Raw genomic sequence first — 16231 nt, forward strand, 5'->3', positions numbered from 1 at the left:
CATCAAAAAATCCAAAGCACGAGAACTCGTTGAGTTGGAAGAGAATATTAAAAGTACAGAGAGAGAACTGAAGCACTGTATGTTGTCTGATAGCCTCAGAGAATTGACCCGATTGAAATACAGATTTAATACTATTTTGTACTGTTTTGGTTATTTAGGGCAAGACTGTCATATTTTGAGTCGGGGGACAAAGCAGGGAAGCTTTTGGCTAGATATAGAAAGCAGAGAGAGTCTTTTTCTACCATTCCCTCAGTGAAATCTGCTGGTGGTCAAATTTTTACTTTGGCCATTGATATTAATAATGCTTTTAAAGAATTCTATCTTGATCTTTATAGTTCCATGTCTTTGTCTACTGATGAAGATATTAGAAACTTTGTGGAACCATTAGATCTCCCTAAACTGACGACTGAGCAAAAAAAATTATCTTGATTCTGAGATAACCTTGGAGGAGCTTGACGAGGTAATTAAGGACCTACCTACAGGCAAGGCTCCGGGGCCAGATGGCTTTGCCGCTGAACTTTTTACATCTTATGCTACAGAACTGGCTCCGCTTTTGTTAGAAGTTCATATGGAATCATTAAAGAATGGAAAATTTCCGCCAACCATGACACAAGCCTGGACCAGTCTGATTCTTAAAAAGTACAAAGATCCAGGTGAGTGTAAGAGTTACCGTCCAATTTCCCTGATCCAGCTAGATGTTAAAATTTTGTCAAAAATTCTGGCTAAACGATTAAGTAAAGTTATGACATCTCTTATATATATATATAGATCAGATGGTGTTTATTCGGGGCTGCAGCTCTTCTGATAACATTAGGCGTTTCATCAATATCATGTGGTCAGTGGCGAATGATCAGACTCCGGTTGCTGCCATCTCAACCTGATGCTGAAAAGCCTTTTGATATGGTAGAATGGGATTATCTTTTTAAGATTTTGGAAATGTACGGGTTCGGGAATACTTTTATTGAATGGATTAAGTTACTTTATAGACACCCAGTAGCGGTGGTACAAACAAATTGATTAATTTCAGATTATTTTACTCTGGATAGGGGCACCCGGCAGGGTTGCCCTCTTTCCCTATTATTATTCTGTCTTGCCCTGGAACCATTAGCAGCCGCGAAAAGAAAGAAGGATGATTTTCCTGGGGTGATGGCGGGAGATGTGGCGCATAAGCTTTTGCTTTACGCAGATGATATTTTATTATTCATCTCTGACCCCATTAGATCTATGCTTTGTCTCCACAGGATTATTAGTTCCTTCTCTAAATTCTCAGGTTACAGATTCAGTTGGTCTAAATCCGAAACTTTGGCTCCGACAGCGTACTGGCCAGTAATGGCTTTTCAGCCAGGCACCTTCCAGTCCCAAACAGGGCATTAAAGTGCACCTATTATGGATTTTATAAGTGCCTAATTTTGTTTTAAAGGTGTCATACAATAGATTTACATGCATCCAAGGTCAAAAAACACTTTAATTTGCTTATAATTTAAATTGTAGCATTACCTTTTTTTCCCCGTGTCAAAAACGACTCCTTCAATGATCCATTCTAAAGGATTCATTCTAAACTCCTCCTTTTAGAAAGCCTACTCTGCTCTGATTGGTCAGATGTCCCAGTCTGTTGTGATTGGTCTACTGCTTACAGTGTGTGTTGGATTTAAAAAGGAGCCAAAGAACTATGTGATAATAAATGGCTTCATATGATCACTATCCTTAAATAAAAGACAGTTTTTTTGCATGATCAGTCATATTTTCAAAATTAATGCCAAAATTTCACAATTTCTGCCAGGGCATGCAAACTTTGAGCACAACTGTAATGAGATACTAACACATCTGCTTAGAATTCAGAAACTGGGGATGGTCCTGAGATTTCTTTGGGTACCAGCACAAGTGGGAGTACAAAGAAATGAAATAGTGGACAAACTGGCTAAACAGGCAATGGATCATATGGATGTTGAAGTTCATATACCACTCAGTAAAGAAGAGGTAAAGGAAGAATTAGAAAACTTATGAATATAAAGTGACAAGGAAAAAAAGGGAAGACACCTATACAATATCCAAAACAAGTTGGAAAAGGGAGAATAGGTCTCAATAATAGGAGAGAAGATACAATTATCACTGGGCTCCGAATAGGATATTCTGGCTTAAATCATTCCTTGTTCAAAATAGGGAAACATCAAACAGGTTTATGCTTGACATGTGGTGAAGCAGAGATTGTTGAACATGTATTATTACATTGTGTAATGTTTACAAAGGAAAGAGAGGAGTTATGAAATAAATTGAGAAATATAGATTCAATCAGTTTTACCTCACCAAACCTATTGAATTGTGCCTCAGGACAGTCAAAAATACAAAGAGAAATACTTAATTATCTCAGGAAAACAGGATTGGAAAATATAATTTAATAAACATATTATATAAAGGTTTTTTATATATTATTAATGCTTCAACTCCAGTCCAGTTGGTGGCGGTAATACACCATATTTTGGCTTGTCAACCGCCATTAAACAACACAAGAAGAAGAAGAAGAAAAAGAAGAGGGCTGATTAATCAGATAACACTCCAGTCCATACGGTTGTGGAAATTCACCAGAAGTTGTTTTGCAAACCTCTAGAAAACACAAGAGGAACTCAGTTCGGTAAGTGTTCAACATCATTTGTGAGATTTATATTAATTTTTATTTATATTTTCAGTGTATGTTGTACACTTTTCTCTCTTAGGCGTTTTAATCACTGTAAAAGAAGCTTTTGTATCTCATCATGGTGCTTTGTTTTGTTGCTAACGCTTTAAAAAATCAGTTTCAGGAGAAACAAGCAGAAATCTGAGAATATTAAGATGAATTTCTGATCAATGAGCTCTTTAAATCAGCAGCTGAATGTAAATGAGTTCAATGTTCGGTGAGAGTGGGGCACAAAAAACGATCTTATGCTTTCCTCGAGTTTGTTTAAATACATATTTGTGATTACTGGTCATATGCAAGAGGTAAACAAATCAACTAAAACACTCAAGAACAGGTTTATTTACACTTTCTGTCTGTCTGTGGGTAAACTCATGTTTATATTTTAGTCCAGTTTGACGAGTTATTGGTAAAGCTCTATCCAGTGTTGGGTGTAATGCATTACAAATTAATTAATAACTGTAATTAAATTACTTTTTCATTGAAAAAAGTAAGGGATTACGCTGTAATTTAATTAGTTACTTCTGATGTAATTGCGTTAAATACTGTATAGACTATAGAACAATTCTATATGAAACAATAGTGAATTTAAAATCAAAATTTCACATCTAATGTTAAAATGTATGTTTTCTAATTTAACGCTACGCCCTTAAATTCTTTGGCCAGTACATGAATAATTTATTTGATTTTATATGATTTATTTGAAAGAATTAAAAGAACAGTTTCATGTCTATCCTTGTATTTTTCATCTGGTCGAGGTTGATCAGGGTTTTAGAAAGTAATTAGTAATAAGTAGTGCAATTACTTTTCAGACAGAGTAATTAGTACAGTAATCTAATTACACTGTAGAATATATAATTAGTAGTTAGTAATTAATTACTTTTTTTAGAGGAACTTTTCCAGAAACGTTGTGGTGGTGGCGTAGTGGGCTAAAGCACATCTCTGGTAATCAGAAGGTTGTTGGTTCAATCCTCACAGCCATCACCATTGTGTCCTTGAGCAAGGCACTTAAATCCAGGTTGCTCCAGGGGGATTGTCCATGTAATAAGTGCACTGTAAGTAGCTTTGGATAAAAGCGTCTGCCAAATGCATAAATGTAAATGTTGTGGATATGTTCTAAAAATGTCGCTAATCCCATAAATGACTCTATAGCACTTGACGTTGTCATAAATATATTGTTTTTGGAGAGATAGTCAATGTGCATTTTTATTAAGGGGTTGAAATTAACTCTAACTAAATCACACAAATTTGCTGGGAATAAGATGCCCAAATACTTTTCGTGCGTTCCATTTGTCTCGGAAGTTGGAGCTCCGAGTTATTTTCCGAGCTCCGAGACCGGAACTGACAAATGGAATGCCCCCCGATGTCGGAATTCCCACTCGGAAAGTCAGACGAACTCAGAGGACCCCGAGTTCAGAAAGCAAGATGGCTGCGAAGAGCATCGACTGTAGTATGCTGTGGGTTTCAAGTTTTTTTTTTTTTTTTTAGCACTTTTGTCTTATTTATGTCCAATTTAGTAAGTCGTATACACAATACTGTATTACCGTTGCCTATAGGCATGTTGCTACGATCCTGTTATGCGTGATTTACTGCGTAATGTGTTGTTTATAAACTTGTACAGCTAAAATTGGCTAGGTCGCTGCTGCTACAAGAACAATGGTCAATGTTGCTACAACAACACTGCCTAACGTAACAAACTGTAAAATAGTTTACACATAAAATCCATTAGGCAAATTTATATTGCAAATATACGTTTGTACTTCCATAGGGCATTGCCCTTTGTTTACACCGCTGGTTCGATTAAAATGTGGTTAACATGTTTTGATACAATCAAACATGCGGAAACATTAACGTACCTTCTCCGCTTTCTGTCATCTTCCTCGAGGTCTCTTAGGTGAAGGGCATACTTATTTTGTAGCTCTCTGTACTCCAAAAGAGCCAGTGCAACAATTACTTTCCTGGAGGCGTCCATCTTTTTTTCAGACTTGTCGTGTTGTGTGTAATGGAACGCATCCAACTCGGATTTCTTGTTTTTTTTTAACGGATATGACGTCGATCCGAGTCCTGAGCTCCGACTTCCGAGACTAATGGAACACAGCATAAATGCCCTGTTTAGGCCACTGGAAGGTGCCCGGCTGAAAAGCCATTACTGGGCAGTACGCTGTCAGAGCCAAAGCTTCGGATTTAGAAAAAGGAACTTAGAAAAGGAATGAATAATTCTGTGGAGGCAAGGCATAGATCTAGTGGGCTCGGAGACGAATAATAAAATATCATCTGCGTAAAGCAAAAGTTTATGCACCATACCTCCCACCACCACCCCTGGAAAATCATCTTCCCTTCTTATCGCGGCTGCTAATGGTTCCAGGGCAAGACAGAACAATAATGGGGAAAGAGGGAAACTCTGCCGGGTGCTCCTATCCATCTAATAAAAGAATTCCCGAACCCGTATATTTCCAAAACCTTAAAATAATCCCATTCTACCATATCAAATGCCTTTTCGGCGTCAAGTGAGATGGCAGTGACTGGAGTCTGATCATTCGCAACTAACCACATAATATTGATGAAACGCCTAATGTTATCAGAAGAGTTCGGCCCCATATAAACCCCACCTGATCTATATATATGAGATGTCATAACTTTAACGGTTGACCAAACTTTTTGACAATGTTTTTACGTCTAGCTGGATCAGGGAAATTGGACGGTAACTCTTACACTTCCTTGGATCATTGTCCTTTTTAAGAATCAGACTGATCCGGGCTTGTGTCATGGTTGGTGGAAGCTTTCCATTCTTTAATGATTCTGTATAAACATCTAACAAAAGTGGAGCCAGTTGTATAGCATAAGATCTAAAAAATTCAGCAGCAAAGCCATCTGGCCCCGGAACCTTGCCTGTAGGCAAGGCCTTGATTACCTCGCCAAGCTCCTCCAAGGTTATCTCAGAATCAAGAGAATGTTTTTGCTCAGTTGTCAGTTTAGGGAGTTCTAATGGTTCATATGGTAATATGGTATTAGACTACCCCACACAATGTTTATTCTCGCTGTAACCATGTAAAAGTGTTATCATCATAACTTTTAAATAAGTTATTTTGTTTAACAGATTTGTTCTTGTGTACAATGATATAATAATCTTGAGTTTGATAAATGTCAGTCCATTAGAATGATGATGTTTTTGTGTTCAGATGTTCAACATGAGAGATCAGAAGGATGTAATCCACGCTGGAGAACAGCAGATGCTGCAGATACCAGTGAAGATGTGTTCAGTGAAGCTGCTGGACTGCAAGAACCTGATGAAGAGGAGAGGAGAAATCAAAGTAGAGGAACAACAGACTGATGAAGATTGTGAAGAAACCACAGCAGAAGAACAACAGAGTGATGATGATGATTTTATTCCTTCAGGTATGTGATTTTATCACTCAAAAGTCACACTAAAAAGTTTCCCTTTTTTTTTTTTTTGTCAGTTTAGAAGTGCTCAGTTGTCTTTTAAGGTACATCTTTTTATTTTAATTTTTCCAAAGTCAAAACAGTTCTGCAGGAACAGTGACTCTGGATTAGGGTCTCGCTTAAAGCCTTAATTTGTTCTTTTTAAAATCATGTCTTTTAAAGGATAGTTCACCAGTCGATAGACAATTTTAATTTATTTTTCAGATAATACACTTACGGCCACAATATACTTCATACAAAATCGAATAAACAAACAAACAAATGGTGTGATGGCATTTAGAGCCAAATCTGGCCAAAAAGGTGTTTTTGAGTTCATTTTGGTGGTTCATAACAGCTCGTCTGGACAAAAGTTTAGGAAAACTTCTAACCAGCTGCTAAGCACCTTCTTACTGCCATTGGTCCATGTCGTCCACAGCCATTCACACATCTGCCTAAAGATATGCCTTTATCACCATTCTTTTGTCTGTATTCTGAACATTAAAGGGATAGTTCACCTAAAAATTAAAATTCTCTCATTATTTACTTCCATTTAAGCCATCCCAGATGTGTATGACTTTCCTTCTTCAGCAGAACCAAAGTGAAGATTTCTTTTAAGAACATTTCAGATCTTTTTGTCCATACAATGCAAGTAAACAGGTGCCATCAGGCTGATGGATATTTGACGGTCCAAAAGACATTTAGACAGCATAAAAGTAATCCACACGACTCCAGTTGATCAATTAATGTCTTCTGAAGCAAACCGATAGGTTGGTGTAAGAAACAAATCTATTATTAAAATGTTTTAACTTTAAATCGTTGCTTTCACCCACCGCTGTATAGCTGTTAGAAATTACCTAACTCTCGCGTGACATTCGTTCCTCCGACTTCTCGTGTGAATGCGCCATTGCACTTGCGTCACTGTTGCATCAACTACTGGCAGGAAGCGATAATTAAAATTAAAGTTTTAATTATCTGTTTATTTTTACACAAACCTATCGATTTGCTTCAGAAGACCAGCAATAGCCAGCAACTCGATGGCACCTGTTTACTTACATTGTATTGACAAAAAGAGCTGAAATATGCTTAAAAACTTAGGTTCTGCTGAAGAGGGAAAGTAATCTGGGAAGGCTTAATGATAAGTAAATCACGAGAGGATTTTCATTTTTGGGTGAATTAACCATTGAACACTCTTTTATGCATCTGTCTTTGCAGTAGTATGTTATCATATATTACAATAACAGAGTGTAATCGGCACAGATTATGGCAGTGTATAGCGTGTTAGTGCATTAGTGTTATGAATTTAAAATGTAATCAAGAAACTTAAACATTTTCTACGCATATAAACTCAGCAAAAAAAGAAACATCCTCTCACATTCAACTGCTTTTATTTCCAGCAAACTTAGCATGTGTAAATATTTGTATGAACATAAAAAGATTCAACAACTGAGACATAAACTGAACAAGTTTCACTGACACATGACGAACAGAAATGGAATAATGAGTCCCTGAACAAAGGGGGGGGGTCAATATAAAAAGTAACAGTCAGTATCTGGTGTGGACACCAGCTGTGTTAAGTACTGCAGTGCATCTCCTCCTCATGGACTGCACCAGATTTGCCAGTTCTTGCTGTGAGATGTTACTCCTCTCTTCCACCAAGGCATTTTCAAGTTCCTGGACATTTCTGGGGGGAATGGCCCTAGCCCTCACCCTTCAATCCCAACAGGTCCCAGACTGCTCAATGGGATTGAGGTCCGGGCTCTTTGCTGGCCATGGCAGAACACTGACATTCCTGTCTTGCAGGAATCACGCACAGAACGAGCAGTATGGCTGGTGGCATTGTCATGCTGGAGGGTCATGTCGGGATGAGCCTGCAGGAAAGGTACCTCATGAGGGAGGAGTATGTCTTCCCTGTAACACACAGCATTGAGATTGCCTGCAATGACAACATGCTCAGTCCGATGATGCTGTGACATACCGGCCCAGACCATGACAGACCCTCCACCTCCGAATGAATCCCGCTCCAGAGTGCAGGCCTTGGTGTAACATTCATTCCTTTGACAAAAAACGCGAGTCCGACCATCACCCCTAGTGAGACATAACCATGACTTGTCAGTGAATAGGACTTTTCGCCAGTCCTGTTTGGTCCAGCGAAGGTGGGTTTGTGCCCCCAAACATCATTGTTGCCAGTGATGTTTGGTAAGGACTTGCCAACAGGCCTACAAGCCCTCAGTCCTGTCTCTGCGGACAGTCTGAGCACTGAAGGAGGGATTGTGCATTCCTGGTGTAACTCGGGCAGTTGTTGTTGCCATCCTGTACCTGTCCCGCAGGTGTGATGTTCGGATGTACTGATCTCGTGCAGGTGTTGTAACACGTGGTCGTGCCACTGCGAGGATGATCAGCTGTCATTCCTGTCTCCCTGTAGCACTGTCTTAGGCGTCTCACAGTACAGACATTGCAGTTTATTGCCCTGGCCACATCTGCAGTCCTTATGCCCCCCTGCAGCATGCCTATGGCACGTTCACGCAGGTGAGCAGGCACCCTAGGCATCTTTCTTCTGGTGTTTTTCAGAGTCAGTAGAAAAGTCTCTTTAGTGTCTTAAGTTATTTTAACTGTGACCTTAATTCCCTATCATCTGTAAACAGTTAATGTTTTTAATGACCGTTCCACAGGTGCATGTGCATTAATTGTTTATGGTTCATTGAACAAGCATGGAAAACATTGTTTAAACCCTTTCCAATAAATATCTCTTGAGTTTATTTGGATTTTATAAAATTATTTTTAAAATACAGTATCCTGAAAAAAGTTTCTTTTTTTGCGGAGTTTATATATTACTGCAAGTCATCATCAAGTGGTTAAAACAGCGTCTTTTACTGATCTTGTGGGAATTCTGCTCGTAGAATGAGGCACAAAGTCATTGATAACACATTTTTAAGGTTTTACATGTAGCGTTCTCATATTTAAATGCTCCTGTAAATGCCTCCCAAAGTGGTGTGGCCGGTGTCTGAATGTTCGCAAATAGTATACCATTCCTTGGCTGTTTAGAACTTCTTTTTACCCCTGAACGAAGAACAAAGAACAACTTCTCTGGAAGTATATTGGAGCCTTTAATCTAGACGTAAACTGAGTGTATCTGAGTCCCGAAAAATGCTAGGAACACTATTCCATAGTTTAGGAGCCAAATAAGAAAAGGATGTACCTGTTGTGGATTTTGATATTCTAGGTATTATTAACAGGCCAGAATTTTGTGATTGTTGTGAATGTGATGGATTATAGCGTGATAGATCCATCACATTCAAGTTTGTTGAAATACTTTGGAATTTTTAAATTAATACAAAATGTAACAGGTAGCCAATGTAGCGATGATAAAATGGGTTTAATGTGATCATATTTCTTGGTTCTAGTCTGCTCTATAGCTGCTGCATTTTGAACCAATTTAAGTTTATTTCTTGAAGACATCGTCCCAGTAATGCATTACAGTAATCAAGTCTTGAGGTCATGAACACATGAATTTGTTTTTCAGCATCAGAGAGCATGTGTCATAACTTAGCAATATTTCTGAGATGGAAGAATGTTGTTCTACAAATATTGGAAATGTGATTTTCAAACGACAGGTTGCTATCAAATATAACACGTTCTTCACTGTAGAAGACGACGTGACAGTACATCCATCGAAAGACAAATAATTTTTTAAGCAGCTTATTTTTACTGGTTTTTGGTCCAATATTTTGTACCTCTGTTTTGTCGGAATGTAGTAGGACATTTCTAGCCATCCAATCTTTGATATCATTGATACACTCTGCTAACTTGGAGAATTGGGAAATTTCATTGGCAAAACATTAAGCTTTTAATGGTCTCTTGGTCAGGAAATTAGCAAGAGTTTAACAAATGCACTCCTGGTGCACTTCTGTGCCACCATTTACAACTTCTTGTATGCAAAGGTAAAATCATGATAATGAATAAAATGTTTGATATAAAATTCGAAATAACAAATGTCTCGGGGTACAACATTTCCCAAAAATATATTCTGGGATGGTTTTTATTTATTTATTTATTTTTTAAGATTAGTCATTAGATGGTGATCTGCCATACCTGATGCAGCCCGTCAAAGGCCTGATAACAAGCTCATAAATGGAACCAGGCATGATAGAGCAGTAGGATATCTTCAATATGCAGTGCTGTGTGTGCCAAGGTAAAAAGAGTGAGAAAATCTGCTCCACAAAAATGCAAAATATCACGTTGCTGTTAGAAACCGCATAGCTGGTCTGTGTCAGGCCAAATGTAGCTATTCTGAAGTTTACAAGACCGGAAAGGCAGAGAAGATCCCTGTTTTTCTATTAAGAGAATAGGTCAGCGCTTTGAAACAACAGGTGATGTAGCCAGTAAGAACGGACATGGAAGGCCCAAAGCCTCTTCATGCAGGCATGACCACCTGCTGAAATGTACAGATCTCAAAGATGGGGAAAAAAGCTTACAAAAACTGTCAGCAGAATTCAAGACCTCAGAAAACAAGACTATTTTGAGAAGAAAAATAACCAGAAGGTTACCTAATGCAGGTTTTGTGTCTAGAAGATGTGTTAAAAACCCATTGCTGTCTCAGAAAAACATCAAAGACCAAATTAAGTTTTAAATTAAGCAGAGTTGTGTGGGGTGATGAATCACAATTTGTCTTGCATGGTGATGCTCCAGAGCAATGTCTTTGAAGATTCGGTGAGAAATGCAATAGTGAATGCACTTCTACCACAGTGAAGCATGGAGGAAGAGGTGTCATGGTGTGGTAAGCCTTTTCAGCTGGTTGTACTGGTGAGCTGCTTCAGTGTGAAAGTCAATTAATGATTTGGAGTAGGCAAATATTGCCGAATGGCTTGCGTCCCACAATTAAGAAGTTGTTTTCTAAAGAGGAAATATCAGATGTTATTTTTCAACAAGACAATGCTTCTGCCCACACTGCAAAGACCACCAAGATGTGGCTTGAGAACAAGCCCATAAGGCTCATGATTTGGCCTGGTCAGAGTCCAGATTTGAATGGGAAACATTTTTCAACTACTCATCCAATGTTTGAAGCCATCAACATTGAGTGGAACAACATTGACTCTTCTTTCTGTAAAAAGCTGTCTGCAAGTTTACCTAAAGGCTTAAACATTTAAAGAAATCAAAAGGGAACAACTATCCCATACATAGTTACTTTATTTGTGTGGGTTAACCTCCTCGTGGTTGCTATAAAGTGGTTCTCGCTCTCGGTGGGGCGCGTGGTGAGTTGTGCGTGGATGCCGCGGAGAATAGCGTGAAAACCTCCACACACGCTAAGTCTCCGCAGTAATGCACTCAAAAAGCCACATGATAAGATGCGCGAATTGACAGTCTCAGACGCGGAGGCAACTGAGATTCGTCCTCCGCCACCACGTCACTATGCCACCACGTGGACCTAGTACGCATTGGGAATTGGGCATGCCAAATTGGGGAGAAAATCTGAAAAAAAGAGAAGAGGTTCTGAGATTAAAGGAAACACCTCTTTAAGGAGCTTAGTAGGTATTGGATCTAGCATTCATGTTGTTGCTTTTGAAAGGTTGTAAAAAAATTGCCACCACAACAGCCTTAGTGCAGAATGGGATAGAGTGGAACTAAAATCAGCGCAGCACACGTGACACCAAAATATAAATATTAAGCATTCCCTATTAAATTAATTCCATATCGAAATTGGATACATCATCCTATCCTTAATATTATATAATATAATAATAGCTGTTAGGGGTGTAACATTTCTAATTTCTCACGGTTCGGTTTGTATCACGGTTTTAAGGTCACGGTTTCGGTGTATTACTGCCAAATCCAAAGAATACTCTATTTGGTAAACACTTCAACAGGTTTGCCCTTAATAAAAATCATGGTTTTACAACAGTAACCATAGTTTAACCATGGCATTTGTAGTAAAATCATAGTAACCAAAAAATTAACATGGTTACTGACATAGTTACAATATATAGTAAAATCATGGTCACTATGTAGAAACTACAGTATTACTGTTATAAAACCATGGTTAATTGTATCTAAACCATGACTTCTGCTCAGATGGTTACTTCTGGTTCATGGTTACTACAATATTACTATAGTAAAACCATGGTTAATTTTCATACATAATAATCAACATTTAAAATGAATACTTGGACTTTAATGCTATATGCATCAACATAAAGTGCATTTTAGACTTAACATATTCAACATTTTGGAATCTGTACATCACTGTAGAAGGAATAAAGGAATAACCTTGCTATTAAAATGGATACAAGAAGGGATGTTGTGATGATGCTGCTCGAGTATTTTAATAATACGTGGAAATCCCACATATGGCAATGAACACCCCAAGCGCTTTAGTTATTGTTTCATGTCTGTCAGAGTGTCTGCTTAAAAATGAAAGTGAGTGTGTGCTATTTCGGCTCACCTATGGCCCAGACCCCGGCCGCAGTGCCAGTGCTTACCGAACTGTGGTTGGCGAACTGTATGGTTCGTTTTTTTTCCAAGAACCATTACACCCCTAATAGCTATTCAGGTTGACTGGGTTCTAAAATGAACAGTGTAAATGTAAAATGGACCAAGACTAATGTTGACCTAAAAGATTATTTTATAATATGATTCCAAGTTCATTTGTATTAAATTACTGAAGGTGTATGGAGTACACATACCTTAAGAAGTATGGCAAAATAATCCGAATAATTGTGAAAGCCCTAAAAAATAAACAAAATAAAAAATAAAATCATGACAACCCAAATTATAGTATTAATCTTTAACAAGTCCAAGTAATGAATGTAAAAATCTAAATGAAATAAGCACTGTTGAAGTCTCACAAGTCAGAAGAACAACAAATGGATTTAGCACGTGTTCTACATTTCAATGTAAATACTTGTAAATAGTACAAGTGAAGTAAACTATAAACATGTAACAAAAATATAAATGCAACATAATATATGCAGTTTCAAGACATTCATTGATGGAATAGACTGAATTTGAACATGATTGAAAAGCTTCAATGTGACCAATTTGATGAAAATCTAATGATAAAATTTCATTTATAAAATTAATATTTTCGAGTTGTTCTTACAAGGGTTACCTAGAAGGTTCCTTTAAATTTAGTTGAGAGAGAATTTCGTTCATATATAAGCAAAAAGGACATTGTAACAGAAATGTATCGATATTGAATCGGAATCGATTTGGGAAATCTGTATCAACACCCAGCCCTGCTGTAAACTGTAGGCTTTTTCAATGAAATGGGAATAAAACGAACAACATATTGACACTTTTTGTATTGTCTGATCAATGCTTAACTCATCTGCCACAATAATGCAATAAACAGTATGTCAATCTTTCGAAGGTTATAATTTTCATCATGGAACATTGTTGTCTCTTTTCCTCATCAGTTCTATTAATAATGTCTGGGCTGTCTAGCTGTTGGAGGTTTGACTTCTGCTTTAAACTCTCAGCAGAATATTCTCTGTAGTATTTAGATGGACCACATATGTTTTGTGATGTAAGCTGGTTCTGCGATTTCGAGGGACGCTTGTTGAGAGTGATTTGCTCTGAGCTATCTTAAGCCTTGTACACACATGCAGCGACAAAGTGATTTCATATCATTAATTTTTAATGAGCGCTGTCAGTTTCCAGCGACATAGGACAACGACCTCTGGCAACCAAATGAGGGTGTATCCAGCGAGTTTAGCTTTATGCAAATTATGAGCAACGTTTTGCAGCGACAACAATACGAGAGAAGATGTGTCAGTGGAGCTCATGTCATCTGTTTCCTAGTCCAGTGCAGGCAATACAGAACAGTTAAAGTTTCTGTGAGCATTAGCACTGTTTTGTATGATTTGTCTGTAACATACACATGGATATAATAAAAACGATGCACGGAAAAGAAATGGTTGGCACTCTGAGTGTGTTTAATTCATACATTGATGGTTCGTTCATCTTGTAAATGGCATGATGCAGTGAGAACTGCTGCAGAAGTTTTTGTCAGTCAGAGTAAGTTTGATTCATAGATTTTGTACATTGATAGATCGTTCAAGGTTAATATCATTTCATTTTAATAACCAACATTTATTTAACTCCTGCCTCAGTTATACTCAACACCTGGCTAGTTCAGAGCATAAAAACCTTTGGGGCTCGACTCATCATTGAGGGTTGAAGCCCCAAATGTTTTGCCCTAGTGACGCCCCTGTGGCTTGTTGCACAAAGCTGGTTTCAGTAGCTACCCAGGTAGGCTGAAGAAAGTTGGGACAGTTTTTACCTGTGTTCATCACCATATCAACTTGCGCCACATGGCTAACCTGTTCCGGAGCAGGTTTTATTCTGGGTAAACAGATTGCAAACTGATGCTGATGCTAAGTATTATACAGGTGCATCTCAATAAATTAGAATGTCGTGGAAAAGTTCACTTATTTCAGTAATTCAACTCAAATTGTGAAACTCGTGTATTAAATAAATTCAGTGCACACAGACTGAAGTAGTTTAAGTCTTTGGTTCTTTTAATTGTGATGATTTTGCTCACATTTAACAAAAACCCACCAGTTCACCATCTCAACAAATTAGAATACATCATAATACCAATAAAAAAAACATTTTTAGTGAATTGTTGGCCTTCTGGAAAGTATGTCCATTTACTGTATATGTACTCAATACTTGGTAGGGGCTCCTTTTGCTTTAATTACTGCCTCAATTCGGCGTGGCATGGAGGTGATCAGTTTGTGGCACTGCTGAGGCGGTATGGAAGCCCAGGTTTCTTTGACAGTGGCCTTCAGCTCATCTGCATTTTTTGGTCTCTTGTTTCTCATTTTCCTCTTGACAATACCCCATAGATTCTCTATGGGGTTCAGGTCTGGTGAGTTTGCTGGCCAGTCAAGCACACCAACACCATGGTCATTTAACCAACTTTTGGTGCTTTTGGCAGTGTGGGCAGGTGCCAAATCCTGCTGGAAAATGAAATCAGCATCTTTAAAAAGCTGGTCAGCAGAAGGAAGCATGAAGTGCTCCAAAATTTCTTGGTAAATGGGTGCAGTGACTTTGGTTTTCAAAAAACACAATGGACCAACACCAGCAGATGACATTGCACCCCAAATCATCACAGACTGTGGAAACTTAACACTGGACTTCAAGCAACTTGGGCTATGAGCTTCTCCACCCTTCCTCCAGACTCTAGGACCTTGGTTTCCAATTGAAATACAAAACTTGCTCTCATCTGAAAAGAGGACTTTGGACCACTGGGCAACAGTCCAGTTCTTCTCCTTAGCCCAGGTAAGACGACTCTGATGTTGTCTGTGGTTCAGGAGTGGCTTAACAAGAGGAATACGACAACTGTAGCCAAATTCCTTGTCACGTCTGTGTGTTGTGGCTCTTGATGCCTTGACCCCAGCCTCAGTCCATTCCTTGTGAAGTTCACCCAAATTCTTAAATAAATTTTGCTTGACAATCCTCATAAGGCTGCGGTTCTCTCGGTTGGTTGTGCATTTTTTTTCTTCCACACTTTTTCCTTCCACTCAACTTTGTTAACATGCTTGGATACAGCACTCTGTGAACAGCCAGCTTCTTTGGCAATGAATGTTTGTGGCTTACCCTCCTTGTGAAGGGTGTCAATGATTGTCTTCTGGACAACTGTCAGATCAGCAGTCTTCCCCATGATTGTGTAGCCTAGTGAACCAAACTGAGAGACCATTCTGAAGGCTCAGGAAACCTTTGCAGGTGTTTTGAGTTGATTAGCTGATTGGCATGTCACCATATTCTAATTTTTTGAGATAGTGAATTGGTGGGTTTTTGTTAAATGTGAGCCAAAATCGTTACAATTAAAAGAACCAAAGACTTAAACTACTTCAGTCTGTGTGCATTGAATTTATTTAATACACGAGTTTCACAATTTGAGTTGAATTACTGAAATAAATGAACTTTTCCACGACATTCTAATTTATTGAGATGCACCTGTACATATTTTCATAATTATTTCTTGATCTTCAATGGAGATGTAAATCATGCTGAATGTCTCGCGAGAAGTAAATCGCGCCCAATCTTTCCAAGCTTCACCCATTGGATGTTTGTAGCAAACATCACTCATTCATGTGCACAAGCTTCAGTGTTAACCACGAACTCGGGATCAAACTCTGAGTT

General features: G+C 38.3%; 2 protein-coding genes across 6 annotated transcripts in view; both read left to right on the forward strand.

Moving 5' to 3' along the window:
- Nucleotides 1-16231, forward strand: part of LOC127419876 (zinc finger protein OZF-like) — a 200693-nt gene that overhangs the window by 181478 nt on the left and 2984 nt on the right. For 2 of the 5 annotated variants that reach the window (XM_051661687.1, XM_051661685.1), the window contains exon 2: nucleotides 5848-6064. The exons of 2 other annotated variants lie outside the window; for them this stretch is intronic. In XM_051661687.1, coding sequence (XP_051517647.1) covers nucleotides 5848-6064 — 217 coding nt within the window. Of the gene's footprint in view, nucleotides 1-2521; nucleotides 2630-5847; nucleotides 6065-16231 lie in introns of those variants that run through there. One more of the 5 variants, XM_051661686.1, reaches the window with a different exon arrangement.
- The window catches only part of LOC127419881 (gastrula zinc finger protein XlCGF7.1-like), a 380158-nt gene that overhangs the window by 66169 nt on the left and 297758 nt on the right, over nucleotides 1-16231 (forward strand). The gene's annotated exons all lie outside the window — the stretch shown is intronic.

Source organism: Myxocyprinus asiaticus, chromosome 29, assembly GCF_019703515.2.
Source record: "Myxocyprinus asiaticus isolate MX2 ecotype Aquarium Trade chromosome 29, UBuf_Myxa_2, whole genome shotgun sequence".
Classification (NCBI taxonomy): domain Eukaryota; kingdom Metazoa; phylum Chordata; class Actinopteri; order Cypriniformes; family Catostomidae; genus Myxocyprinus; species Myxocyprinus asiaticus.